The sequence below is a fragment of the Phoenix dactylifera genome, chromosome 2 (assembly GCF_051530095.1).
Source record: "Phoenix dactylifera cultivar Ajwa chromosome 2, Ajwa_hap1_PhDact_Kaust_v1.1, whole genome shotgun sequence".
In the NCBI taxonomy this organism is placed as follows: Eukaryota; Viridiplantae; Streptophyta; class Magnoliopsida; order Arecales; family Arecaceae; genus Phoenix; species Phoenix dactylifera.
Window position 1 is genome coordinate 32312976 of NC_143191.1, and position 26108 is coordinate 32339083.

Consider the following 26108-nt stretch of genomic DNA (forward strand, 5'->3'; position numbering starts at 1 on the left):
ATCTTATTCTATGAACCTGATATGATGCAAATAAATCAAAATAAAAATCCCAGGCACACAACTTGGGTTCTATTTCTTAGTTCTCAAGTTCTAAGTCCCAAATCTGATTTATAATAGTCATATCTTTATTTAAAGTCATATGAGACAATGAAAAATGGAATACATGATGTCAATTGTTTTCCTTGATGGGGTAGAAGGTATGTTGACAAACACGGAAAACATGTTAAATAAAAGTAAAGCTATTTTCTTCATCAAGTGAATGAAAAATAATTATGACAAATTATGGCCATTTTTCTATTATAAAATAAGAAACCATGAACTATTTGACTGTCTTTGTTATGCTTCTTGCTGATTGGCAAATCCTTTTATGGAAAAAGGTGGAAGTCAACAGTATTGGTCTAATTATCTTAAATATTATGTTTAGTAAAGGTTTTCATTTTACACTATTTGAACAGATAAAAGGAAGTAATAGAGTTGTCAATCATTTCATTATAGCAAACATGATATGCCGTATCGATCGGTATGGATCGGTATGGGCCGGTACGTACCGGTACCGGACGGAACCGGTATGGTACAACTATATTTTTCGGTTCCGACTATTCGCAACCCGTACCGGCCGGTACTGGTCTGTACCAAACCGGTACCGACCCGTACCGACCAGCCCATACCGATCTCAATTTTTTTTGGCTTTTGGCCCGAACCAGCCGAATCGGTATGGTACCAGTTCGGTTTGGTATGGTACCAGTACCGTACCGGTATCGGTGCTTACCAGTATGCCGGTACGGTCGGTATAGCGGATCTTGGTAGCAAATGCTTGCTGGTATTACTTAAGGCCTTCTTTTAGCATGCTCATATGATTGATACCCATGTTGCTATTTATTGTTTCACATGTTGCTTCTTGGCTATTGTTTCATTTCAAAGATATTACCCTAAGGAATGTCTTTAGTATAGGTTTTCATTTTAGTACTGTTTGTAGATGTTTGTAATCATTAGAGTTGTCAATCAGTGCATTGTAGCAATTCATGGTGGTGCTACTCTTTCAGGTCTTCATTTTGGATTGCTCATATGATTGGTACCTTGTTATTTAATGCTGCATGTTGCTTCTTTTCTGTTCTTGGCAAGGACTCTAGCGTTATTGAGAATGCTGCAAAATGATTTTTTTCCTCTTTTATTGGATTATTTCTTTGCTTGCTTGAGTAATTTTCTTTCTGGAAGAACTCATTTTTTTCTTTTCCTCCCCATTCATTTACCTTTTAATAATCATTGGCTGTTCAGTACCCTTAACTTTTCTTGATTTTGTAACTGAAAACTTCAGGATTTTGTGAGACAAGATGCAATGCAAATGCTTGAAAATGCACTGGAAGGTTCTGGAGGCAGTGGTGCTTCTACAGCTTATTCAGAAGCTTTCCGTATCATCATGCGAGTAGGTGTAAATGATAAGTCGCTCATTGTTAGACTAGCTGCAGCAAGATGCTTAAAAACATTTGCTAGCATAGGTGGACCTGGATTAGGAATCACAGAACTTGAAAATTCTATTATACATTGTGTCAAGGTATCCATTGCTGTTCTCTTGCCAAAGCGATTTTTTCCCTTTATTTTATTATTATTTTTGGTTCTTGAATCTTTAGACACTGTCCTTGTTATTGTTGGCATTGTTTAGGCTCTTGAAGATCCTGTTCAATCTGTTAGGGATGCCTTTGCTGAAGCCTTGGGTGCTCTGCTTGCTCTTGCAATGAATCCTGAGGCACAGGTATTACAGCACCAAATATCCTGTAAGGGGATTTTGACTTTTCAAATTAAATAATATGTGGGTTTTTATGCTTTATAGATAAAACAGAGAGGAAAGAACCATCCTGTTCCTGCAAAGAAATTGGATGATGGTTTACAGAAACATTTAATATCACCATTCATCAGAGGTAAGGTTCTAGGCTCTGAAATTCTAAGATATATAATCATCAAAGATTTCCAAATGTAATAGTAGGTAATCTGCTAGTTAATGCTTCTTAGAGACTATGTTGGAAGTTTAAGCATTTCAGAAGCATGAAAATTGAAATAAAATTGTGACAAAGGAGCGGGGTGCAAACTGGCAAGTCACAGTTCACAGAATTTGAAGTATGCCAAACAGGACCTCTGTGTACAACAGTGTATTAAATAATTGACACTAATGTTGTGCGAAATATAATCCATATCAATACCAATATGAGTTTTTTTTTGGTGTGTGGGCGGTATAGATTATGACAATATGACTTAACCTATATTGTGGACCACTTACTAATACTTAAACATGGAAATTGGCATGACACTCAGATATGGGTCTATAAGAAAAAAATCTTAGTTATTGAAAGGTTTTGATGCTTGGACCGTGCTTGCCACATGTATCAAGTCCATATAACATAAATTTGGATTTGTCAAGGATCATGCCAAAAATTGATATATTGAAGCCTAGTTACTTTACTGGGCGCATTTTGGGTGTGGAAAGTGGATTCTCTTTGAAAATTCTGATAATAAGAAAGCAATTAGGAAATGGGTGCTGAAACAAATTTCTAAAAAGATTCCGTAGTGCGTGCAACAGCCTAAATATATGCTTCCTGCCACACAACGTTGGAGGAATATAAAATGGTTTATGACATTGTGTGGTCACTGTGGTGTGGCCATCTTCTATAGAGGCTATATACATCATTGGCGGTGAGCGGCCATACTTCAGAGTTGTAGTCAAGGATTTGAAAAAAGGTTGAAGTGGCATAATTTTTTGATGAAAGTAATAATTAGATTATGAAAATTCTCATATTATCAAAGGTTTGACCCTAGACAGGCATGCTTATTGCATTGTGATTCTGAAGCTGACATAAATAGGTTTGAAGGAATATTTTCCCTAATGTCTATCATTATAAATTTACTGCATTTCATGGCAGAACTTTAAAGGTCATTGATATGTGTCATGCTGAAATATATGATATCATGCTGTCGTGGATAGAATATAATTTTTTCACGCATACAAACTCAAGTAAGATAGTTTCCTTGTATAGGAACATTTGGCAATTGGGGGATTCATCAAGCCAGCCCCAAATAGTTGTGTCAAGGCTTGATAGGCATGGTTATAGTCATGTGTACAAAATCCCTGATCTGTTGAGTTCGGTCTGACCCTGCATTGCATTGCTGTTTACCTTTACAGATGGTTATTTATTTTTTCTCCAAATTATGCCATGTTTAAATGGTACCAAGTGAATTACCACGAAGGTCAATCAAAGTAAATATGGACTAACCAATTGATGGAAGTTAATGTGCTCTGTGTACATCCTAGAATCCGGTTTCTTTGTTATTTTTTACCAGAAAGTTAGCAGTTAACTGATTTGGGTTTGTTCACGTGTTTTCTGGGTCCTGTCCCTTATGTCTACATGCATATAATTGCAGCAAGTGGAGTTCGTGCAAAGGAACAGCGCATTGGATTGGCATTATCATGGGTATCCTTTTTACAGGTACAAAAATTAGATATTTCTTGCTCATAAGGTTGATCTCCTCTATTGATTTATTTTCATTTGCTCTTTTCCTTTTTTTTTACAGCTAAGGAAATTGCTCTCATCACTTCATATCTAATGCCCTCTCAACCTTCTTACAGAAATATTCATTTGAACATCACATAATCAATTTCAGGAATGTATATATTTATTTTGATAGTAATAAAGCATGTTCCCCTTTCCTCTGGTATACTCATGTGCCTTCTTTATATCCTCAGTAAGTGGTATGGGATGTTCTACCTCATTCTCTTGTAAACCAAATTTAGAATTGACCCATCTGTCTTAGAAGCGAGAAAAAGTTGAATGCTCTCCATTTTGGTTTTCTGAGTATGGTTTTATTATCTTTAGCTGTCCCAAACAAAAACATGCTCCCAAACCAACATATTGATACTGGATGTGGTCTTTAAGCATCTCCTATTTATTGCAGCTTCTCAGATATTCTTATTTGTTTCTTGGCTGTGGAGTATCTTTTCATCTTAAGATCAAATGTTGCAGGTCATTCGTGTCAAGTATCATCTCCCAGATAGCGAGCTTCAGAACTTCGCTTTGCTTTCCATGGACATGCTTCAAGGAGATGCTTCATTGGATGCACAAGCATTGGTATTCTCTTTATTGATTTAATTTTGGATCCACATGTAACTTCAGGTTTAGTGGTCCATGGATTGATTACTGCTTGGTTCTAATATCAGCAGCACAAACTCAGATGTCCGTGGTAAGATGTTCATGGACATCAAGCATGATAATTGTCTTAAATAATGCCAACCAGGTTATAGCAATATATGTATTTACAATTATATATGGTTTGGTAATTTTATCTGGAGACATGTTATTATTGTTTTTAGCCATACATACGTACATATGTACAGACAGACATGTGTATATATATTACCTATATTTTGTATGTGTATATATGAGTTGTTTTCTCAAGTTTGAAATTCCTTCTTTTTATCTTTTTTTTGAGGGACATTCTTTTTATCAAATTTAAAAGTAAAAAAAAAAATAAATCTGTATGCATATGCTGTAATGATAATGTAAATTCTTCTAGCCTTAATATAAATTATTTTAGTATCAAAATTAACATTGTATCATTAAACTTTTCTTTCTTGAGCAAATTTATATTGCAATTCCATTGGGAACTTAAATATTTTCCTTTGACTTTATCCGGTGATTGCATGAGATGCCCATTTGGTGCAGAGTCACCTCCTCTCAAAAGCAAACTTGTTTATGAAATTATTGGACACAAGCAGTACCATACTCATGCATGTGTCGTTAGATATGCATGTTGAAAACAGTATTAATTATGTATTGAACAACTTACTAATGTGAATTTGAGCTGTGGCCTCCAAGTGCTGAAGAACTTGTTCCAACCACAACTACTTATTTGTAAACAGACTGATCCTCATAAAAAAAGATATCTAATCATTAAACTAATTTGGAACAATGTCATTTAAGGATTTTGGTCCATCTATCACTTTGAAGACTGCTCCCTCTTCCTTGTTGGCCAGATCTATAATTTGTTTTCGGATGGGTGAGCTCTTGTTATTATTACCTGGATGGAGACATTGTAGTCATGAGTTTTCTGGAATGTATGTGATACTGACTGATGCTCTTTGATTGTCCTTGTGTTTCCTTGAAGTTTGTTTCGTTTTGAGTTCATTATCATTGTTTAGCATAAGTATCAATTACTGGACAGGGATAATGGAAATCAAATCTACTGATTTTTACTACTCAAGAAAAAGAAGATACTAAATTTCCCCCCCTTTTTGTGCTGACATTATTTTTTGTTGTCATATAATTAATATTAATAAGCTCCCCTCATGTAACTTATATTAATAAGCTGCTCTTTTGCATTTGAAGGCATGTGTTCTATATGTTCTTCGGGTTGGTGTAACTGACCAGATGACCGAGCCTACACAACGTAGTTTTTTAGTTTTTCTGGGAAGAAAGGTTTGCTGTAAGCTTTTTTATCAAGAACTTTATTTTCCGCATTACTTTTAAAACAATCAGAGATTCATTTCTTTCTTTATTTCAAATTTGTGATCCACAGCTAGAATCTGCTGATTGTAGTCCAGCAATGAGAGTTGCTGCATTGCGTATTCTCTCCTATCTTTTGACCACTTTGGGAGAGGTAAGGGCATAAGAATATCGAGTTTTTCTTTGCTGCTGATTTTAGTTTTTCTTTGCTCAGTCATTGGTTTCTCCGTGCCTTTTGATTCTCTTTCTGTTTTTTTGCCTATTCAATGATATGGATATAGATCATGAAATTTTCAAAACCTATCACCTTTTAAATGCATTTTATATGCCAGAAATATGCTCAGGTGCTTAGTTTCACTCTTCATCTTTTATTTCAAGATAATAACCAATATTTAGAAGTTTGAGCCTATAACAATGCCCCAAACATAATTAGCCTATTGCACAAAACTGCTACTTACTGAGGTCGCTATTAGTATATAGGGAACAATGGAATGCTGGGAACTGTTGTGTTTATAGACTTCCATATTAGTACCCATCAACTGAAGAAAGAAACCATAATAAATAAATCTGGATGTCTGAACTGAAACAAAACATAACATAGAACTATGAAGCACGTTTTATTGGTCAAAACCAATCACACATAATACTCTGTTTGATTTGCCCCAAACATAATTAGCCTATTGCACAAAACTGCTACTTACTGAGGTCGCTATTAGTATATAGTGAACAATGGAATGCTGGGAACTGTTGTGTTTATAGACTTCCATATTAGTACCCATCAACTGAAGAAAGAAACCGTAATAAATAAATCTGGATGTCTGAACTGAAACAAAACATAACATAGAACTATGAAGCACATTTTATTGGTCAAAACCAATCACACATAATACTCTGTTTGATTTGGCAGACAGGTCATCATTCTAGCTGCAATTATTCTGAAATCTGAACTATTCCATTCTTTCAAGGTCCTGTTGGCACACTATCTCCTTTGATCACATTGTCGATCTCAATTATGTGCCCATTGTGTCTTCCTTCAATATGTAGCAGGCGACCTTCCAAGCTAACTGCGCCAGTAACATCTTGGCAACTAAATTCTTGATCTTATCTGTCCCTTTCTAATGCTTGCAAATTTTTTCACTGCATATTTCTGCTAACTTGCATGCTTAAAGGCATTATTTTTTGCTTTCAACACCTCACCTCCATATATGATATCACCACATGACTTGGCCTTACCTCTTTAGACTTATAATACATCCATCTTTCTTGCTGTAGTTACAAAATCTAGAATATGTACTTAAAAAGAATTCACATAAACTACTGTAGCTTGATATTGTGTTACAGGTTAATATGATGTATTTAGTTATTATGATTGTTCATATGTTCAAGTAATGGAACAATTGCTGCTTAATACTCAGCTGAAAACTGAAAGCTAGAACAGAAATAAGGATTGGTTTTCAGGGAATGCATATGAAATCCAGGATTGAAGGATGAAGGACCACTAGATCCAATAACACTGACCTACCTCTCTCTTCTGGTGGTAACTCAAGAAGCTGCATACACCTGTATGTAAAGTTTTGGGTGGCATATTTATATTGTATAGAATATGATGAAACCTTCTTCCATTTTTTTCCCTTCTTAATGTGAGTCTCTTTATCTGTGCATTAGTATATCTGTCAGTCCTCAGCCTGTGCGACTTGCACTATGAGATTATCAACATCATGGATTTGCTGCGGCATGCCATGTCATGATGCACACCATGATAGTGCTTTACCAGCATGTAGTATTGTCATGATATTGCCTACATGCCAATGCTTGGCGTGTTGGCATTCTAGTGCATACCAAGCACTGGCACAACATGGGCCTGTTCTGACTCTGCTACTGCCAGCACATGCGAGGTCTCATTCCTCAGTCAACAACTCAACATTAATATGTAAACCAAAGTCTAGCTAAACTTCATTTTTTGCCTTTTTAATTATGGATTTAACTTATGTCACGCTTGGTTTCGTCAATCTTTTCAGTGGGTCAAAACCTTTTTTATTGTTGACTTGTTATTGTAATTATTGTTGTGCATTTGAAGAATTATAATATCTTTACCAGGCTGCTGTTAAGACAATATATAACTGAACCAATTTGGGGTTGACATGATGCAGGTTCCGGTTGAATTCAAGGATGTTCTTGATAACACAGTTGTTGCAGCACTATCTCATTCTTCATTACATGTAAAGTTTTTGCTGCTTTTTGGTCTGGGCTTCATTAAAATGTTCGCAAAATCCATATCTTCTCTACTTGTTAAATCCAAATCTTAATTACTCTCTCTTCATTGATAACTACATACTCAGCATAGAAATGCTTTAATGTGTCCACGATAGGGTCGGCGGAACCATACCGAACCAAGCGGTTCCGGTTGTTTCGAGCTGTACCGGAGGCTCACCGGTACGGTTCCGACAATGGAAACGATACCGGAGGCGGAGAAGAAGGAAAGAGAGGAAAAGAGAGAGTGAGCGGGGGAGTGAGAGGAAGAGGGAGGGAGGCCGGCGGAGGGTCGCGGACGCCGGTGGAAGGCGACGGAGGCCGGCGCCTAGGCAGGAGGCGAGGCCACGACCGGTTCTCCTATTTTAAACGAAATAGGGGTTTGGCCGCGGCCTAAAAAAATCACTTACTGACTTTACTTAAAAATCGTGATTTTTTAGGCCGCGGCCGGTTTTTCTGTTTTGAATCAGGCACCGGCCTCCGCCGGCCTTCGACGGCGTCCTTCTCTCTGCCTCCCTCTCTCCCCCTTCTCTCTCTCTCTCCCACGGTCTACGTCACCCTCTTCTCTGTCGGTACAGGCCTAGCACGGTATGGCGCGAGCCCATACCAACTCATATCACTGGAGAACCAGTACGGTGCCCAATACCGGTTCTGCCAATCTTGGTCCACGATTCTGTAGAAAGCAACAGAGATGGCTGATTTTTGCTGTTTGCTATTATATCTAATTTTTCACCTTATCTATTCCGTCTACAAATAGTTTGTGTATTACTGTTGTTATCTATCATTTCTTGGGTGCTTCCATTTTCACTAGATTCTTGGAGATTATAGGTGTTCGTATGAATTGACCATTTCTGGGTGTTTTGTCAATGCCATGTGTTATAAGTTTCACCTTTGTCATTATTGTCCTTGTTCATATGAGTGGTAATAATGTTCCTAATAGCTGTGTTGCTATACTCTTTTCTTATTTTTGTTGATTCCATAGGTCCGTATAGAAGCTGCTTTGACATTGCGTGCGTTGGCAGAAGTTGATCCTACTTGTGTTGGTGGTTTAATCTCATATGGTGTGACAACATTACATGCTTTGAGAGAAAGTGCGCGATTTGAAAAGGTAGGGTAGCGGTGCTGGAATTCTAAATATTTGCATCGTCTGTGCTTATCTTCATTTTCTTTTCTTTCAGATTCTCTTATAGTCATTAATTGTACAGCATCCTGCATACTTCCGTTTTATTGATTGAATCTTTTGTTACATAATTTATAGATTTTTAGCCTCAAATTTATTAGTTTGTAACTCTATGCTTCTTCGTGTTATCCAAATCAGGTTATGAGTAATTTGAGTGAAGGTAAAGACTTTCAAATTATAGCAACTATCAATGATAATTAAACTCTGATTAGAGGCTCCTTCGTGACTGATATGGGTTATATTTCTCATGTGTATATAAGTTAATTGGCGGCACTTGTACAGCCATGTTTCAAATATATCTATTTCTTTTAAGGAGTGAATATCTTTTAAAGTACTGTTCTAATATTGAGGGTCTAACATTGAGGGAAAGCACTTAACACACATTTCATGTCTTGCTGATTTATTATCATGGAGTGTCCTATGAAAAGATAGTGCAATGCCAGCAACCATGCTGTGCTACACTGAGAACCAGATAAAATTAGTAAGTACTTTCAGTTATATGTCTGGACACTATCTAATGAAATATCACAACTCACTAAGTAATGAAGTATCACAACTTTTTGATCTTTTTTTTGTTAGAAGATTGAAAGAAATATAATTTTTTTTTATATACGAAGGTGTCCAACAAGTCAGTTTGGTGTGGTTCTTCAATATACTTATATGTTTATATTATAACTTAGTGTTTCCAGGGTAAGATTTATTTTTTATTTTTTGGGCCAAGCATTTATCGGCGTAGATTTTCATGAGCTTGACCAACAAGTATATTTATACTATAACAAGTAAATTGGCTTGTGGGTTTGCTTCACTGGAAGTTTTTTATAGATGTATTTAATGCATTATTGATGTATTTAATGCTTTATCCTTGCTCAAATTCTGATGATGATGCTGACTGTTCTATTTTTTGATAATAGGGAATGCATTTGAATGCCGAGTTAGATTCCTTGCATGGGCAAGCTGCAGTTCTAGCAGCCCTTGTTTCCATCTCGCCAAAGCTACTTCTTGGTTATCCTGCAAGGTTACTTTTTATCATGGATTTATGTATACTGTCTCACTTATAATATAGTTTCATAATGGTGTTTATTAGATTCTTGTTTCTCATGACCAAGGTTCCTTGTTTTGGTTATGGATAGTATTGGAGATACCAACTGAACATGATGATGGTTGTGAATATGTTATTAACTTCATTGCTTTAGGCTGTAGTGGTTTCTTTCTTCTCGGGACCCAAGTTTTATATATTATACATAGGTAAAGTCGTGTGCAATGAAAAGTGCAAGCACGGTTTGGGGAGGATCTTTTTCCTCTATTCCAACAAAGAAAAGTTATCTACTCCATCCGACTAGTTCTGGGTTCGAGTCGCGGCCAACCCATACGGAAAAAAGAAAGATTTTTTTCTATTTTAATTCACTTTATTTAGAAATTGTTTTGTGGGATTAGTCATAGAGATATATATCTGTTGAGATTGGTTTACATTGGCATATAAGACATGTTATACTGTTAAATAACAAGCCTTCTATTATCTATCTCATTTCTAGTTAATACGTGTGCTTGGGAGTTCTTGAAAATTGAATAAACCAAGATCTTACCATGACTGCAATTTTAGAGAGATGCGAAAGTACAAGCCTATGGGGTCGCTTCTGCACTTATATGCTTAGTACGAATTGGTTTTTTAATTTACTTAATTGCTTTTATCTTCCGCTTGACTAACATGATTGTAAAATTAGAAGATGCAGGTGATTAAAACTTTAAATTAGTCATTTTATCTTGTTCTGATCATTTCTTGATAAATTGAATGTTTCAACCTGTCGATTCACAATACACTAGCCCTATGATTCTGAAAGTATTAGGTAAAATTTAGGGTTGAAGTACCAATACCAATACCGCATATTGGTATGTTGTACGGCATGATATCATACCAATAGTCATTATGGCTCTTGGTGCTGGAACAGTTAAAATGAGGTGACATACCATGTCTCAGATTGGACCTATAACGAGGGGTGTACCAGTACTGTTATCAGTTGGTATGTGGGGCTGGTATGCTCCGGTACTTGAATTCTCAATCTAGGATACAATCATTTTTTCTTCCTTCGCTGCTTTGGATTTCCTTTTCTTGCTGGCATTTCATGCTGGTATTTCATGCTGGTTAGCCTTTTCTTTGTTCCCTCAATATGATAGTGTTAATCTATCTGGATTATTTAATATTTAATGTATTGCTTTGAGATATTTTCCTTGTTGAACATCTTTTCACCTTGCACAACTGCTTATATGATAAAAATTTAGTTTCTAGATTGTCCTTTCATTGTGTCTGATATTACAATTAAAAAAAAGAAAACTTTGGAAGATGGTGTGAAATTTTTTTGTTAGCCTAAAAATGGAACTCTTGATATTTGTTTAAATTTTAAACTATATCAACGATAATATCGTATCTACAGGCTACCCAAGTCAGTCTTCGAAGTTTCAAAGAAAATGCTGGCTGAGTATAGTCGGAATCCTCTTGCTGCTACTGTGGAAAAAGAAGCTGGTTGGTTACTTTTAGCTTCACTTATAGCATCTATGCCGAAAGAGGTAGTCATTAATCAGTTTTGGAAGTTTTACTTTCTCTGTGTCTTCTTTGACTATAACATTTTTTTAATAAATAAAACATGTAGGAGCTTGAAGACCAGGTTTTTGATATTCTCTTACTTTGGGCTGGCCCTTTTCCGGGAAATCCTGAATCCTATATTGGGCGAATACAAGATTTTCCATCTGAACTGCGGTGAGGCTAAGAATTCATTTGGATATATATATATATATGGGTTTATTTGCATTTTTGTTATATATATTTTACTCTGTTATTTGCATATTGCTTTTCATTTTTTGTCAGTGAAACTTGAGTCATGCTTTCATGATCTAGATTAACTGTGATTTTGTCCTTATATTCATCTTTATGAGTTTTTAAATTGACCATAACATAACCATCAGCCCTTGTCCCAGCTATTTGGGGCTGGATTTATCAATCCACATGTCTATATATGCTGTTATATAAGGCTACCTCATATATTATTCAAGCTTTTCCATATATTTTGTCACAACTACCATCCCGTTGTCTTAGAAAATGAAAATGCTTGAAAATAATGAAACCTAATGTTGTAGCTAGCTGAATAATTGAATTTCGTAAATAATGTACTGTTTACCAAATTCATATCCTGTGAAAATCAAGATTTAATTTGTTTTAAATACAAAAAACACAGGCAAGTGTTTTGCTTTTGCTGGTGAATGTGAAAAAAACCACACGAACCAGTTATGGTCCTGGCAATCCAGATCCTGGGAGGGGCAAATTGGGGACGAACCTAAACTTTGTCATTTTTTGCGCAAAGTAGCTCTCCAGGACTCAAACTCATGTCATTACGCTTGTCAGCCCAGGCCTTTTGGTTTCCCTATGAACAGTACAGTGTCACAACTCATAAGCATCATGTCTGAAATCATCTTATTAAAGGATAATGATTAACCTATATATTATTGAGAATGTGGGGAAATTGGACAGGTGCCATACTGCCATATTCTGACACTTCCTTCTCAGGTGAAAATACTGTATAATGTACAAACATGATTGGGAAATGTTATCTTAATTTCTGTAATGCATAATAACACAGGTTCCTCGTCAAGATGAATTTTTCATTTTCTTTCATCAGTGCATAATAAAGTGTAGTTGAAACTCATATAAAGTTTGCCTTTTATGTTTAATTTGTTGATGCCAACTGGTTGGCAAAATCATATATTAGTTTACTTTCAATTCCTTTGTCATGATATCATCTTATATTCTTCTAGCGTGTTGTCCGCGGCAACTGAGGCACTCATTGCCTTCGTAAGAAGCTTTGAATCTCCAACAGTAGCTTCTACCAATGTCCTCCTTCAGCCTGTGCTGGCCTACCTTCGTGTGTAAGCTTATATTTATTGAATTTGGTTCTTTCAAATTTATTGCTAGCTCATTTTTTACCTTGTCCTATATCTTATAGAATCTCTGATTTAATGCTGAGCAGTGCTTTGTCCTATATATCATCCTTTTCTGCCAAGCTGTCACCAAATATAAAACCTGCACTAGACCTTTTCACGATCAGAACATTAATGGCATATCGTTCTGTTTCTGATCCTGTGGCATATAAAAGTGAGCATCCACAAATTATTCATATATGCACCGGCCCATTCAGGTATCTTGGTGATTGGTTACTTATATCTTTACTTAATTTGTAAGTCTCAAATTTCATGTAAGGTAATTTAGAATTCTACCTCTTTTTCTTAGTTCCAGTTCTTGATGTCTCACTAGCTATCTTGAATTTGACTCTACTTTCCCTTTTGGTGGTTTGCAAATGAAAGTGATCCTTCTGGGTTTGAAGAAAGCTCATGTTTGAGGTTATTATTAGATAAGAGGGATGCATGCTTAGGCCCCTGGAAGCCTGGAAGGTTTGTCTTTCATTCTGGTGCATGAAATCTTATTTGCCTTCTGATTTTTTTAATAAAACTTTTGTTATTTTATATTAAAGTACTCGTTACATCAAATCTATATAAACTTATTGTAGTTATGGTATGTATATAAATTTTCTTGATATTAGTCACGAGCTATGCTAGATATCGGTTGCAGACGAATTTGTGTAATGGTAATTTAAATGCATTCTTTATTCCTCACTGTTTGTGGATATCCAGGGATTCGTTTGAAGATGAACTTCGTGCATTTAATGGTGGGAAAGATGGACTTATGCCATGTGTATGGGATGAAGTTTGCAGCTTTCCTCAGGTAACACATGTTTATGGCAGTTTCCTCTATTTCTTTGTGTTTTTAAAACTATTCAAACTGCAGGTTTGTTATTATGGTTAAGCAACAAAGATTGCAATAGTTCTCTTCAAAATATCATAAAATAAATGTTCAAATGACATTTTTTATATGGCATCTTTTAGTTTTCAATTGGCTATGGTTTAGGAGGTGGTCAGTTGTGTGGAAGTGGTCAAGCTAAGGTTTGTTAAGCCTTTTTTCTTCTTTCTTTTCCCTTTTTTTCAAAGATGACAGCAGGGAGCCAAGATTGATTTTAGCCATTGTGTGGAGATTGATATATAGGTGTCATGAATTTTAGTTGACGCTACGGTGTCTTTATTGAGTTTGTTTTGGGAAGTCTATTAGTATGTAACAGATCAACACACATTCAAGCACTAAGGGGAGTCATTGATTGGTTTACAGCTAAGATTGATTTTTAGATAGGCTTTATTTGGATATAATAATTGAAACCATAGGTTTGTGTTAAACAAGTGTGTCAGGCTTAAGATAGAGATTAAAGAGGAAAGTGAAGTAGATGGTTGCACTAAACATGAGAAAAGATGCCTTCCTTGCGGCGTTTGCCTAAGGTGATTTTTTTTCTCTCAAAGATCTTCTCTAATTGTGATGTTGAGTCCTTATAATTTTAATATGGGCCATTTCCTCTAACAGAGGTTTTATTGTTTCCAAGGGGTTTAAATTTTTTCTCAGTTTGGATGTAATGGGTGAATATTTTTTTCTGTGCTGTTTTTACTTTTTCTCTTTCTTGGCAAATTCACTGAACTTTCCCTTTCAATTATCAGTTTATCATGATGGATCTTTTGGAATACACATCTACAGCAACAGAAATTCATGTCAGTCTAAGGTGGCACTGCATTTAGAACATTGTCATATTTGTTACGAGTTATCCGTGGGTGCTTCGGTGTTAGATGGGCATTAATACAACTAGGAAATCCTCAGTTGTACTTTCTATGCATGTTTTATCTATACTTACATACATATATATATATATATTTATTATGTCTGTGTCTGATTTTGATACCAACTTCTAGTCCAGGATAATTTCTGGATGACCTTTTTTTGGGCACATGGATGACTTTCAATAATTTTTAATGCTAGATAAAATTATAACAGTATAACAAGCATATAACAATCCTTTTCTCAATTTGTCTACCTTTCTCAATTTCTCTATCTTCTTTACATTCAGTTTTGTACATCTATCATCAAGGTTATTCCTCAGTTGTATGATTCTGTTGAAATTGTGTCAGATCATCCGCATTGCACTTGCTTGATTTAACCCTGATCCTCAAGTAAAATTTGTCATTGAGCTCAATCCTTCCAGGCGGATTATCACCATTATCCTCTATAGGATAAAAGAAGTCCCTACATGTTTGAGATAATCTTCTCTGTCTTTGGCATGCTGTTACTCTTGTTCAGCACAAGTACACCTTATGATATTAATTTAACTGTAGACATGTACATTGCAATTTGTTTACTTAACCTTCTTCATTTTCTCATGAAGCCGGAGCCCATTAGCAAAATGTTGGTCAACCAGATGCTCTTGTGCTTTGGTACCATTTTTGCAAGTCAGGTTCGTGCATAATTACTAGGACTCTTTTCCTTTTATATGCTGTTAGCAAGTTTTGTTGGTGGAGTGTATGCTTGGCTGATGGAAACTTCACCGACATCCAGGATAATGGTGGAAAGTTGAAGCTTCTCAACAAAATTGACCATTGTCTCAAGACTGGGAAGAAGCAGTCTTGGCGTGTTGCCAGCTTTACAAATGCATGCGTGGGCTTACTGGCAGGGTTGAAGGTTCTTTTTGCTTATGCAACTCTACTCTGAACAACAGAACATACCTTTTTGTTGTTGCTTGCTCTACACTTCCTAACTTTTATATTCTTATGCTCAGGCAATGCTTGCTTCGCATCCCCAAACATTGGCTGCTGAAATATTTAGTACTATACAGTCCATCTTTCTGGTGGGTATATTTTTTCTTCAATATATATATATATATATATATTCATTTCACTACTCATTTGTTTATGCTGACTTCAAGGTCTTTAGCTTGGTTGTTTCTTTTTACCTATTAATACATGTAAATCAACAGGGAATTCTGGCAGACGGTGAAATTTGTTCAACGCAACGAAGAGCATCTTCTGAAGGTCTTGGTTTATTGGCTCGCATTGGGAGTGACATATTCACTGCAAGGATGGTCTGTTTCATATATTACCTTTTGTGTAACTCTCATTTTCAAATATCTATATCTTTGTTTTTGAGAACTTAATTGTTTAAATTTGTTTGAAACATCTCTACGTGCTCATCTTGCTTTTTTCTTTTTAATTACCAGCAACCAGTCACATGCAATGCATGCCCAGAAAAATAATCAAAAACGTGAAATTTATTATAAAACATAAAAATATTATCTTAAATAAAAAAAGAAAAGCGTGAACACATAACATGATTATAAAAGAAAGAAACAAATTAAGACAAAAGTATAAAAATATAATAAAATGTATTAAACAAAATGACAAACAACCACATCCAAATCTTTTGCGGCAGGTCTTTCGATTTTTCTACAAAATCTAACGGGAGACATTAAAAGTGGAAATATATGAAACACTGAACATCACAGTATTTTGTTATGATACAATGAGATTGAGATGGGGAGAGAGAGATAGAGAGAGATTATCCTGAATTGGACAAGTTCTTTCTGCATTTTGACCAGAATGGAAAGTGTTTAGGTATTTAGAAATATGGGAAGGGTATTTTGGTTGTGAGGAAAGACGTGGAAAAGCTTGGAATAACATTAGAGGTGGTCCTAAATAGGAATACTTGGAGAATAATGATCCATAAAGTCAACCATAACTACTTGGGGGGGAACTTTGGATAACTATGGTTATGGGATGGATATTTTCGGCAAAAAAGTTGACCGCAGAATCCTAAAGGGAATATTCCAAAATTAGAAACTCCATGTTTATAATAATGTTGAATATTTCCTAGTTTGAAGTGGCAAAAATAGCTGCTTGCTTAGTACCCACATTCCAGAATCAGCATAAATCAGTTAGCTTTTATTTTGTTGTTTGGAAGTCCATGGTATGAATTCTGCTTTGTCCTCTCATAATATTTGCTTCTTACATAGGGGGAAGGTTTCTCATTTTTTCCTCACTGCCATTTAATTCTTTGATTTCTTCCCTCATTTCTAATACGAATTTGTGTAGATTTTTTGCTTTCAGTTTATTCTGTTTTGCTAAGGAGAGTTGGCTGTCAGATTAAGCACATTCATAAATTTTAATTGCTCTGGCAGTTCTAATTAAATTGAATATATTTGTTTTCTTTTGTTAATCAGACTCGGTCTCTTCTTGGAGAGCTAGTTGCAGCAACAGATCCAAACTATATTGGATCTATTGCACTTTCATTGGGTTGCATTCATCGCAGGTGAACTCTTCAGTTGCCTTTTTTGGCTTTTGAAATTTTTTTTATAGTTTTGTTTTACGGTTTGTGATTTATTTCCCTGGCTTCATTAGACAGCATGTATTCTTGACACAAATTCCTGAAATATGTCATTTCATTAATCTTCAATTCATCATATATTCATCCCCAAACTATTTGCTATGTGGAGATATCTTATGATATGAGTTCTAGGTCAATATAACGTCGCAGCACTATGTTCGTCTTCCTTCTTATAAAGGCTTAAAACTAGCGAGACATATATTTCTTTAAAATAAATGCACCCAACAAGCTACATTTTATTTCCTTAACTCAATTTTGTGAGATCATCTATGCTAATAATGGTGACAAAGGGGCCAACAACCTGATCTGGGCCACTGTTGATTCAGTATTTGATTTTACCAAGTCTGTGTTCGGTAACAAAATAGCTAATTAGTTAGACCTGTAATTAACATCCGAGTTACCAGTGAAGAACGATACATAGCCATACAAAATAAAGATCCACATTGTTGATCATTATTTAGAACACTAAGGATGATTTATAATAGGGGCGTAAATGTGCTGAGCTGGAGCAAGCTAAGGTCTATTAGGCTCAGCTCAATGAAACACATCTCGCTTGAGGTAAGCTCATGATTTGCTGGAAAACCCCATCTAATGCTTATTGTCATATGTGATAGGGAAAATATTGGACACTTCGACCTTGGACTAGACTGACCTCGACAACCTTGGTATAAACTCAGGCATGCTACTTCAGCCCTAGTCGAGGAGCCAATTGACTGAGGTGGACAGTTTGTCTCCAACCAAGGAACCAATCGACATGTGCGCTTCGACATCAGTTCGGATCCAGCGGCAATAGATTGACGCTAGAGGAAGGGTCTTGCTCCAGCTACATTGGTATCAAGTGAAGGGAGGAATCGTCGGCATGAGGTCACAAAGGGCACGCTGTGTCTCTTGCCTCACAACGCCGGCCGTGCTTCGGCCTCGTGAGGATCGTTGCAAAGCCCGAAACTTACTCTGGTGGAACCTGCCACTCCTATGGACAATGAGCAATTCAACCTGCTCATTCAACAAGTGCAGGCACTGACCACGACAGTCTAGGGCCTACAACAGGCAGTAGTGCGATCAGAGCCGGTCTGTTTGGAAGCCGGTCAGCTCTTAACACCAAGATTCGGGCTGGTCCTGCCAGAGTCGGCGTACTCAGTAAGGCAATTTTGGCTGGGATGGAAATGGTGTACTCCAAGCCTCCATTTTGGCAAGGACTCCGTTTAGAGTCTCTTACCTCCCTGCTACTTGGAGCCCGCGCCTCAGCGGGATGCCGACCTTGATAGGAGAATTGAGATGGGCTGGCAGATCCAGCCTCTAAGGGGACAGGCTCCGAGGGCGAACAACGACCTTAACTTCTCCTTAAAGCCCCCTTCTTCCGGCGGATCATGAAGGAACCGATCCCACCTCGGTTCAAGATGCTTCGAGTAGAGCCGTACGGCAACACCTCAGATTCATTGGATCACCTAGGGAGCTTTAAGGCTTCATGATGCTGCACAAAGCCACAAATGCCGTGCTTTGCAAGGTGTTTTCTGCAACCCTTCGCAGGGCGGCTCAGTTATAGTTCTCTAGGCTTCGGCCTGACTTTATCCATTCTTTCGAGTAGCTTGCTTGCGTCTTCGCGCCACACTTCGTCTCTAGCTGAAGACGCTGTCGCAGTTCGGATATGCGCTGCTCAACATCAAGTTGAGGAAAAGAGTCCCTCAGGGATTATGTTAGCTGCTTCAATGCGGCGATGCTAGAGGTCTGCGACTTGGATTAGTCTGTCGCGATGTCGGCGATGAAGAGCGGCTTGTGGCTATTGCGCTTTCTTCTCTTTGGAGAGGTGCTTCCTCGCCAACTTCTCCGAAATGCTGGCCCAAGCAGACAAGTATGCCAAGGGATTCGAGGAGTCGAGGGGGCGCGGGAGCGAAGGGAGCCAAGGAGTTTTACCATAAAGCGAAAGGCGCTCGTGACGACCCAAGAGCCCTCTTCGGAACTTCGAAAGGTACACTCTCACTGCTTCGAGGACTCAGATCCTTATGGAGATTGAGGGCCGAGGTTACCTGCGCCCCACATCAGATGAAGGGCCTGATGACCAAGAGAGACTAGAAGTACTGTTGCTTCCACCGAGACCATGGCCATGACACCGAAGAGTGCATCCAGCTTAAGGACGAAATTGAGTATTTATTTGTCGTGAGTGGCTGGACCGATATCTACGTGCTCAATAGGACCGAGGAGCGATTGCTTCGGCCTCTGATCTGCCACCCTCGGTGCCAATCGACGACTGTCCGACAACTGGCATCAACACCATCGCTGGCGGATCTCCCGAAGTCCCAAGTGCCATGGGTAGCCGAGCTTCCTAGGAAGTCGAGATTGCCTTGAACAGACAATGCATGGGAGGCGTCATCACCTTCTTCGACGCCGACCTAAGAGGAGTCCAGACTCATGACGATGTTGTAGTTATTTTTTATTATCGCAAAATATGATGTAAAGAGAATACTTGTTGATAATAGAAGTTCGGCCAACATATTATTTTACGATGCTTTCCAAAGAATGAAGCTGCCTCTTGAACTTTAAAAAGTCAATGCCCCTCTCGTTGGCTTCTCGGGGGATTCTGTCCTCGTAGAAGGCGTGAACAATCTGTCGGCTCCCGCGAGGCAAGAGACTCGGGGCTCGTTTGGTTCGCGGGAAAAGAAGGGGGGAAAGTGTGGTCAACGGAAAAGTAATGAGATGCCTCTTGTTTGGTTGGAGTTTTCAAAGGAGAGAGAAGGAAAAGTTGTATTCCCATGGAAATGTGATTCCCACATTTCATGGGAAAGTCTTTCCCATGAGAAACATGGGAAAGTTACTTTCCCATGAGGCGGGAATCACTCCATTTTTACTTTTTTCCAAAAAGTCCCTTCAGCATTAAAGAAGCATTAAAGAGGCATTAAAAACCTAATTTTTATTAAGGGCATAATAGGAATTATATATAACTTTCCTAGGAAAGTGGATGGCCAACCAAACATAAGCACCTTGGAAATTTGTCACTTTTCCATGGTCAACCAAACATGCCAAAAGTACTTTCCTAGGCATCCTCTTCCTAGGAATTTGTTTCCCAGGAATCATATTCCTAAGAAGGAAAATGCTTCCCGCGAACCAAACGAGCCCTCGAAGTAACACATTGGGGCTGAACGTCATGGTGGTTCAGGTCCCTTGGCCTACAATGCAATTTTGGGCCGACCTGGCCTTAATGCCTTTCGAGCTGTGGTGTCAATGTACCACTTGCTCATCCACTTTTCCACAAAAAGCGGGGTAGGAGAAATCTGAGGTGACCAAGTAGTAGCTCTCCAATGCTACATGGCCACCCTCAAAGGAAAGAAGCCGGTGGAGACTATCGATTGAAAGGCTTGGTATAAGGGACAAGCTCAAGGAGCAGCAAGGAGAACCCGCCAAAGAGCTGCTAATGGTCCCCCTGAGGGAGGACGAATCTGGCTGGATTGTGCAGATCGGCTTGAGCCTAGAAGGAGAAAATCGGGCCAGGATGATCAGCTTCCTTCGGGCCAATGCCGATGTCTTCGCCTGGTCGGCTACCGACATGCCGGGTATAAGCCATTAGGTGATGGTTCGCGGTCTCAACATAGACCCAACTCATCGACGGTGTGACATAAGAAGAGAAACTTTGCTAGAGAGGCAGCAAATCATAAGTCAAGAAGTTGACAAACTCATGGAGGCCGACTTTGTTCGCGAGGTAAACTACCTTGATTGACTGACCAATGTTGTGCCTGTCAGGAAAGCTAACGAAAGTGGCGAGTCTATATCAACTACAACCTGAACAAGGCCTGCCCAAAAGATAGCTCTTGCTCCCGAGGATTGGCTAGCTCGTAGATGTGACATTGGGACACCGGCTGCTGACCTTCATGGATGCTTTCTCCAGATTCAACCGGATCCAAATGGCGCTTGAGGACAAGGAGAAACAACCTTATTGACAACGGTCTCTACTGCTACAAGGTAATGCCCTTCGACTTAAAGAATGCAGGGGCAACTTACTAGAGCCTTGTCAATAAAATCTTCAAGGAGCAGATTGGCCGAAACATGGAGGTGTATGTGGATGACATGCTCGTGAAAAGCGGAACAGCGGAGCAGCACGTAGCTGACCTGAAGGAGACCTTCGCGCGACTCTAAGGAGGTACCAGATGAAGCTCAACCCGATGAAGTGTGCCTTCGGGGTCACTTAGAATTTTTTTTTGAGATTCATGGTGACACAACAATGCATCGAGGTGAATTCCGAGAAGATCCGGGCAGTGCAAGATATGTAGCCACCAAGGAATGTCTAAGAAGTCCAACGCCTAACTAGTCGGATAGTGGCACTGGCGAGATTTGTCTCCAAGTCGGTAGAACGCTGCCTCCAATTCTTCAAGGCCCTAAAGCACATATGGACTTTCAATGGACCGAGGAGTGTCAAGAGGCTTTTGACCAATTGAAGGAGTACCTCAGCTCGTTGCCCCTCACAAAACCACAGGTCGGAGAAATGCTCTACTTGTATCTGACCGTTTCTCCTTCTGCTGTGAGTTGGGTCTTTGGTGCGGAAAGAAATGTGCCAGAAGTTGATCTAGTACATGAGCTGGATCCTGCAGGATGCTGAGACTATATACTTCAAGCCGGAGAAGACGGTCTACGCCCTCATTATCTCGGCTCGGAAGCTCCGGTCGTATTTTCAGGCCTATTCTGTCATAATCCTAATCGAGCAACCGGTCAAGCAAAACTTGCAGAAGCCCGAAAATGCGGATCAGCTAGCAAAGTGGGTGGTAGCTCTTGGAGAGTTCGATTTGGGAGTACTGACCTCGGCCATTTATCAAGACGCAGGTGTTAGCGGATTTTCTAGAGTGCTCCATCGTCGATGAAGGTCCTGCCGAGCTTCCCAAAAGGAAGACCATAGAGCGGCTGTGGATCCTATATGTAGATGGGTCAAGCCCGAGGGATAGTGAGGTCAGGCTTATACTCACCAACCTAGACGGATTAATCACGGAGTACGCTCTGTGGTTCGAGTTCTCAGCCTCAAACATTGAGGCTGAGTATGAGGCGGTCATCATCGGGCTCAAGCTTTCCAAGGAAATTGAGGTCCAACAGTTGAAGGTCTTCAACGACTCATGATTGGTCGTCAACCAAGTTTGAGGAGAGTTCGAGACGCGAGGGCCATCGATGATCAAATATCTACAAAAGGTGAAGGAGATCACCTTGGCCTTTCGCAGCTTCAACATACAAAAAATCTCCTAAACTGAGAATGCAATGGCCGACTTGCTATCAAAGTTGGCCACTGCAGAATTTGTTGACTTGACCAAAGCTACATTTCTCGAAGTCTTGAAGACGCGAGCATCAGTGAGCCTGAGGTCGTGATGAACGTTGCTGTCGAGCCAAGCTGGATAGACCCTCTCGTCGACTTCTTGAAAGACGGGGGATTGCTTGCAAATCGAGTCAGGGCCCGCTGGATAAAGCGATAAGTCTCCCACTACATCCTCCTCGACGACATCCTCCTCGACGACAAGTTATGTTGGAGGTCATTTTCGTGCCGTTTCTTAGGTGCCTCCAAGGTTTTCCGGCTGGGGTACTATTGGCCTACAAGGTTTTCCGGCTGGGGTACTATTGGCTGACTTTGCAAAAAGATGCGGCTGAACTCGTTAAGAAGTGTGACTGATGTCAACGATACACAAGCATCTAACGACGACCATCCATGCTGTTGATGCTGATTAGCGCCCCTTGGCCATTTGCATAGTGGTGAATCGACATCCTCAGATCCTTTCCACTAGAAATCGGGCAGCACAAGTTCCTCTTTGTGGCAGTGGATTACTTCACCAAATGGGCAAAGGCCGAGTCGGTGGCCCGGATTATCGAGGCGAAAGCTCAGAACTTTGTCTGGAAGGCCATAATTTGTAGGTTCGGGCTCCCTCAAATCACCACAAACAACGGATGTCAATTTAACAATGCTCGATTTAAGTTTTGCTCCGAGCTCGGGATCAACCATCGGATCATCTTGGTGGCACACCTGTAGACCAATGGGGGAGCCGAGGTGACCAATCGGACTATCCTATAGAGGCTGAAAGCAAGGCTTGATCGAGTAAAAGGGTTATGGACCGAAGAGCTTACAGTGTCTTGTGGGCATACTGCACGACACATCGGATTTCCACCAGAAAGAGGCCCTTCAACCTTGCCTTTGGAACAGAGGCAGTGATCCCACTGGAGATCGGGCTTCCATCACTCTGAGTAGAAAGCTTCGATGACCAAATGAACTTAGATTGGCTCCAGACTAATCCTAACCTGTTGGAAGAAACTAGGGAGCGAGTTCAAGTCTGCCTTGCGACGTACCAAAGGAAAGTGGCTCAATACTACAACACTATGGTCAAGGGCAAGCTCTTTTGACCTGGCGATTTTGTTTTGAGGAAGATCGAAGCATCACTGTCAGAGGAACTTGGGAACTAAGCCTGAGCTGAGAAGGCCTGTACTAGGTGGTTGAAGCAGTGCGACTAGGGTCATACAAGTTGGAGCACCTCGACGACACTCTGATCTCACGAACTTGGAACTTCGTCAACCTTTGCATCTATAATTAGTAAGGCTTATTGTACTCCAAGCTAATTTCCAATAAAAATTCTTATTGTCTTTTAGATCGGACGATTATGGCGAATATATTCGACTTGGGATACCATGGAGATGCTTGGGCCCCAACAAAGGAGACATCCTGAGGATGCTTGGGGCCTCCTTAAGCCGAGCCCACTCGTAATTCCTCTGGGACCATAGTCTAGAGATGGCCAACAAAGAAGACACCCTAGGCCGACCTGGGGCCTCTTTAAGCCGAGCCCACTCGGAATTCCTCTAGGACGATAGTCCAGAGATGGCCAACAAAGGAGACACCCTTGGGCCTCCTCAAGTCGAGCCCACTCGGAATTTTTTCGGGACCATGGTCCAAAAATGAACAACTAAGGAGACACTCCAGGCTGACTCGGGACCTTCAGCCGAACATACTCAGAATTTCTCTAGGACTATAGTCCAGAGATGAACAACTAAGGAGACACCTTGGGCCAACCCAAAATTTTCTTTAGCTGAGCCCACTCGGAATTCCTCTAGAACCATAGTCTAGAGATGAACAACTAAGGAGGCACTCCGAGCCGACCCGAGATCTCCTTTAGCCAAGCTCACTCGGAAGTCCTCTGAGACCATAGTCCAGAGATGAACTAACGAGATGTCTCGGGCCAACACGACACCTCCTTCAGCTGAGTTCACTCGAAATCTCTTGGAGTAGGACTCTAGAGAACAACAAAGGAGATACCCCAGGCCGACTTAGGGCCTCCTTAAGCCAAGCCCTCTCGAAAACTCTGGGACCATTGTCAAAAGAAGATCAACAACTAAGGAGACATCTCAGGCCGACTCGGAACCTTCAGCCGAGCTCACTCGAAATTCCTTTGCAGCCGAACTCTGAAAAGATCATTCGAGGAGCTCGGGATAGGCTGAAGCTCCTCCTTGGATAGAATTAAACACGCGAGAAAGAGTTCGGCGCAACGACCCGAACTTAAACCAAGAGATGAACAGCACAAGTAAAGGCCGAAGTCAGGTACTTTGAAAATTATTTTACTTTTCATTATTTTTTAGTATATATATTAAACTCGACAGAGCCCGAATGAAAAGAGTTACAACAAAAGGTCGAAGCTTGGGGCGACGAACTGAACTCAAACAAAAAACAAGCAACAAGAACAAAAACTAAAGTCAGGTACTTTGAGAAATCCTTCACTTTCATTAGTTTTGAACTTTTACACTGACCTCAGTAGAGGCCGAACAAAAAGAAAAGTACATTGAGATCCATTTACCAGAGCGAAAAGAAAAACAAGAAAAAAGATAGAAAGGCGGGACTTCATTCCTCGCCTTCACCACCTTCACCGCCGCTGAGGTGGTCGCCATCGACTTCGCCCTCATCACAACCATCGCTTTCTCGACTGCCGTCGCCGCCATCACCTGCTGAGGTATCCAGTTTTCTTCAGTTGAAAAGAAGAGTTTCCAATCCGATCTTGCAAGATGCACGAAGACCCTCACCGACAGAACCATCACCATGGAGGTCGAGTCTCCGAATATGATCCACAACGTAGAGGCCAAGATCCAGGACAAGGAGGGCATCCCTCCGGATCAACTCCGCCTACCCTCGATGCCTTCGTTGTCGTTGACCTCGCCATCTTTGCTGATGCCGAAGCCGTCACCTCTACCATCACCGCCAATGTTGCCGCCTTCGTCGCCCTCGCTTTCGCCATCGCCGTCGTCATCAAGGTCAGAGAAGTCCAACCTTGGGAAGACTCGCTGAGCTCGAGCTCGACATTCCTCGAAGCCCTTTCTGAAGGTATCGGTCGCGTTCTCCAAGGTCTCCTTTTTGAAGTTCTCTGAGGTGCGGTATTCTTCGACCGCTCTGGTAGCTTTCTGCTCAGCTTGGACAACGAGCTTTTGTGCCTTTGACTTTTTTTCTATTTGGCTTGCGAATTTCTGGGCCTTATTGGCCTTTGGCTCTGCCTAGAGTAGCTTCGTAGAAAGCTCCGCAATCTTCTACTCGGCGACTTTTAAGGCTTCCTTGGCCGCGAACAGGTGGCTCTCCTTATCACCTGGGCCCGTGCAATTGAGGCGTGGGTTTTCGCCAACTCGACTTTGTCTTCGGGGGCCTTCGCCCTCTCTTCGACCTGCTAGGCTCGCTCCTCGGTGGCCTCTGCCCTCTCCACGGCCTCCTTAGCCTACTCGATGCCCTCCACCCTCGCCCCGAGCTTCGAGTTGCGCCTCGAAAGCATCGTGATCGTCTCATCCATGTAGCCGGCCTCCATTGCATGCTGAAAAGAAGGGTTAGTTGCCGAAGTGGACGACTTAATGAATATTTATAAGTTAGAAGCTTACTCAAATGACCTAGGTGAAGTCTCCGCTGAAGACTCGGCAG

At 40.1% G+C, this 26108-nt stretch overlaps 1 protein-coding gene across 10 annotated transcripts in view; it reads left to right on the forward strand.

The window, feature by feature from the left end:
• Positions 1-26108, forward strand: part of SWEETIE (HEAT repeat-containing protein) — a 68952-nt gene that overhangs the window by 5000 nt on the left and 37844 nt on the right. For 4 of the 10 annotated variants that reach the window (XR_015975327.2, XR_015975326.2, XM_008803802.5 and 1 more), the window contains exons 4-24: positions 1316-1552; positions 1661-1750; positions 1829-1916; positions 3412-3476; positions 4011-4115; positions 5373-5462; positions 5563-5643; positions 7640-7708; positions 8722-8847; positions 9831-9934; positions 11349-11481; positions 11565-11671; positions 12724-12834; positions 12936-13103; positions 13270-13356; positions 13597-13687; positions 15222-15290; positions 15392-15514; positions 15612-15680; positions 15810-15914; positions 17049-17137. Coding sequence is in view for 6 of the 10 variants with exons in the window: in XM_008803802.5 (XP_008802024.2) it covers positions 1316-1552; positions 1661-1750; positions 1829-1916; positions 3412-3476; positions 4011-4115; positions 5373-5462; positions 5563-5643; positions 7640-7708; positions 8722-8847; positions 9831-9934; positions 11349-11481; positions 11565-11671; positions 12724-12834; positions 12936-13103; positions 13270-13356; positions 13597-13687; positions 15222-15290; positions 15392-15514; positions 15612-15680; positions 15810-15914; positions 17049-17137 (2207 nt within the window). In the remaining 4 variants the exon portion in view is untranslated. Of the gene's footprint in view, positions 1-1315; positions 1553-1660; positions 1751-1828; positions 1917-3411; positions 3477-4010; positions 4116-5349; positions 5470-5562; positions 5644-7008; positions 7052-7639; positions 7709-8721; positions 8848-9830; positions 9935-11348; positions 11482-11564; positions 11672-12723; positions 12835-12935; positions 13143-13269; positions 13357-13596; positions 13688-15221; positions 15291-15391; positions 15515-15611; positions 15681-15809; positions 15915-17048; positions 17138-26108 lie in introns of those variants that run through there. The other 6 variants (XR_015975324.2, XR_015975325.2, XM_039129480.3 and 3 more) reach the window with 3 other exon arrangements.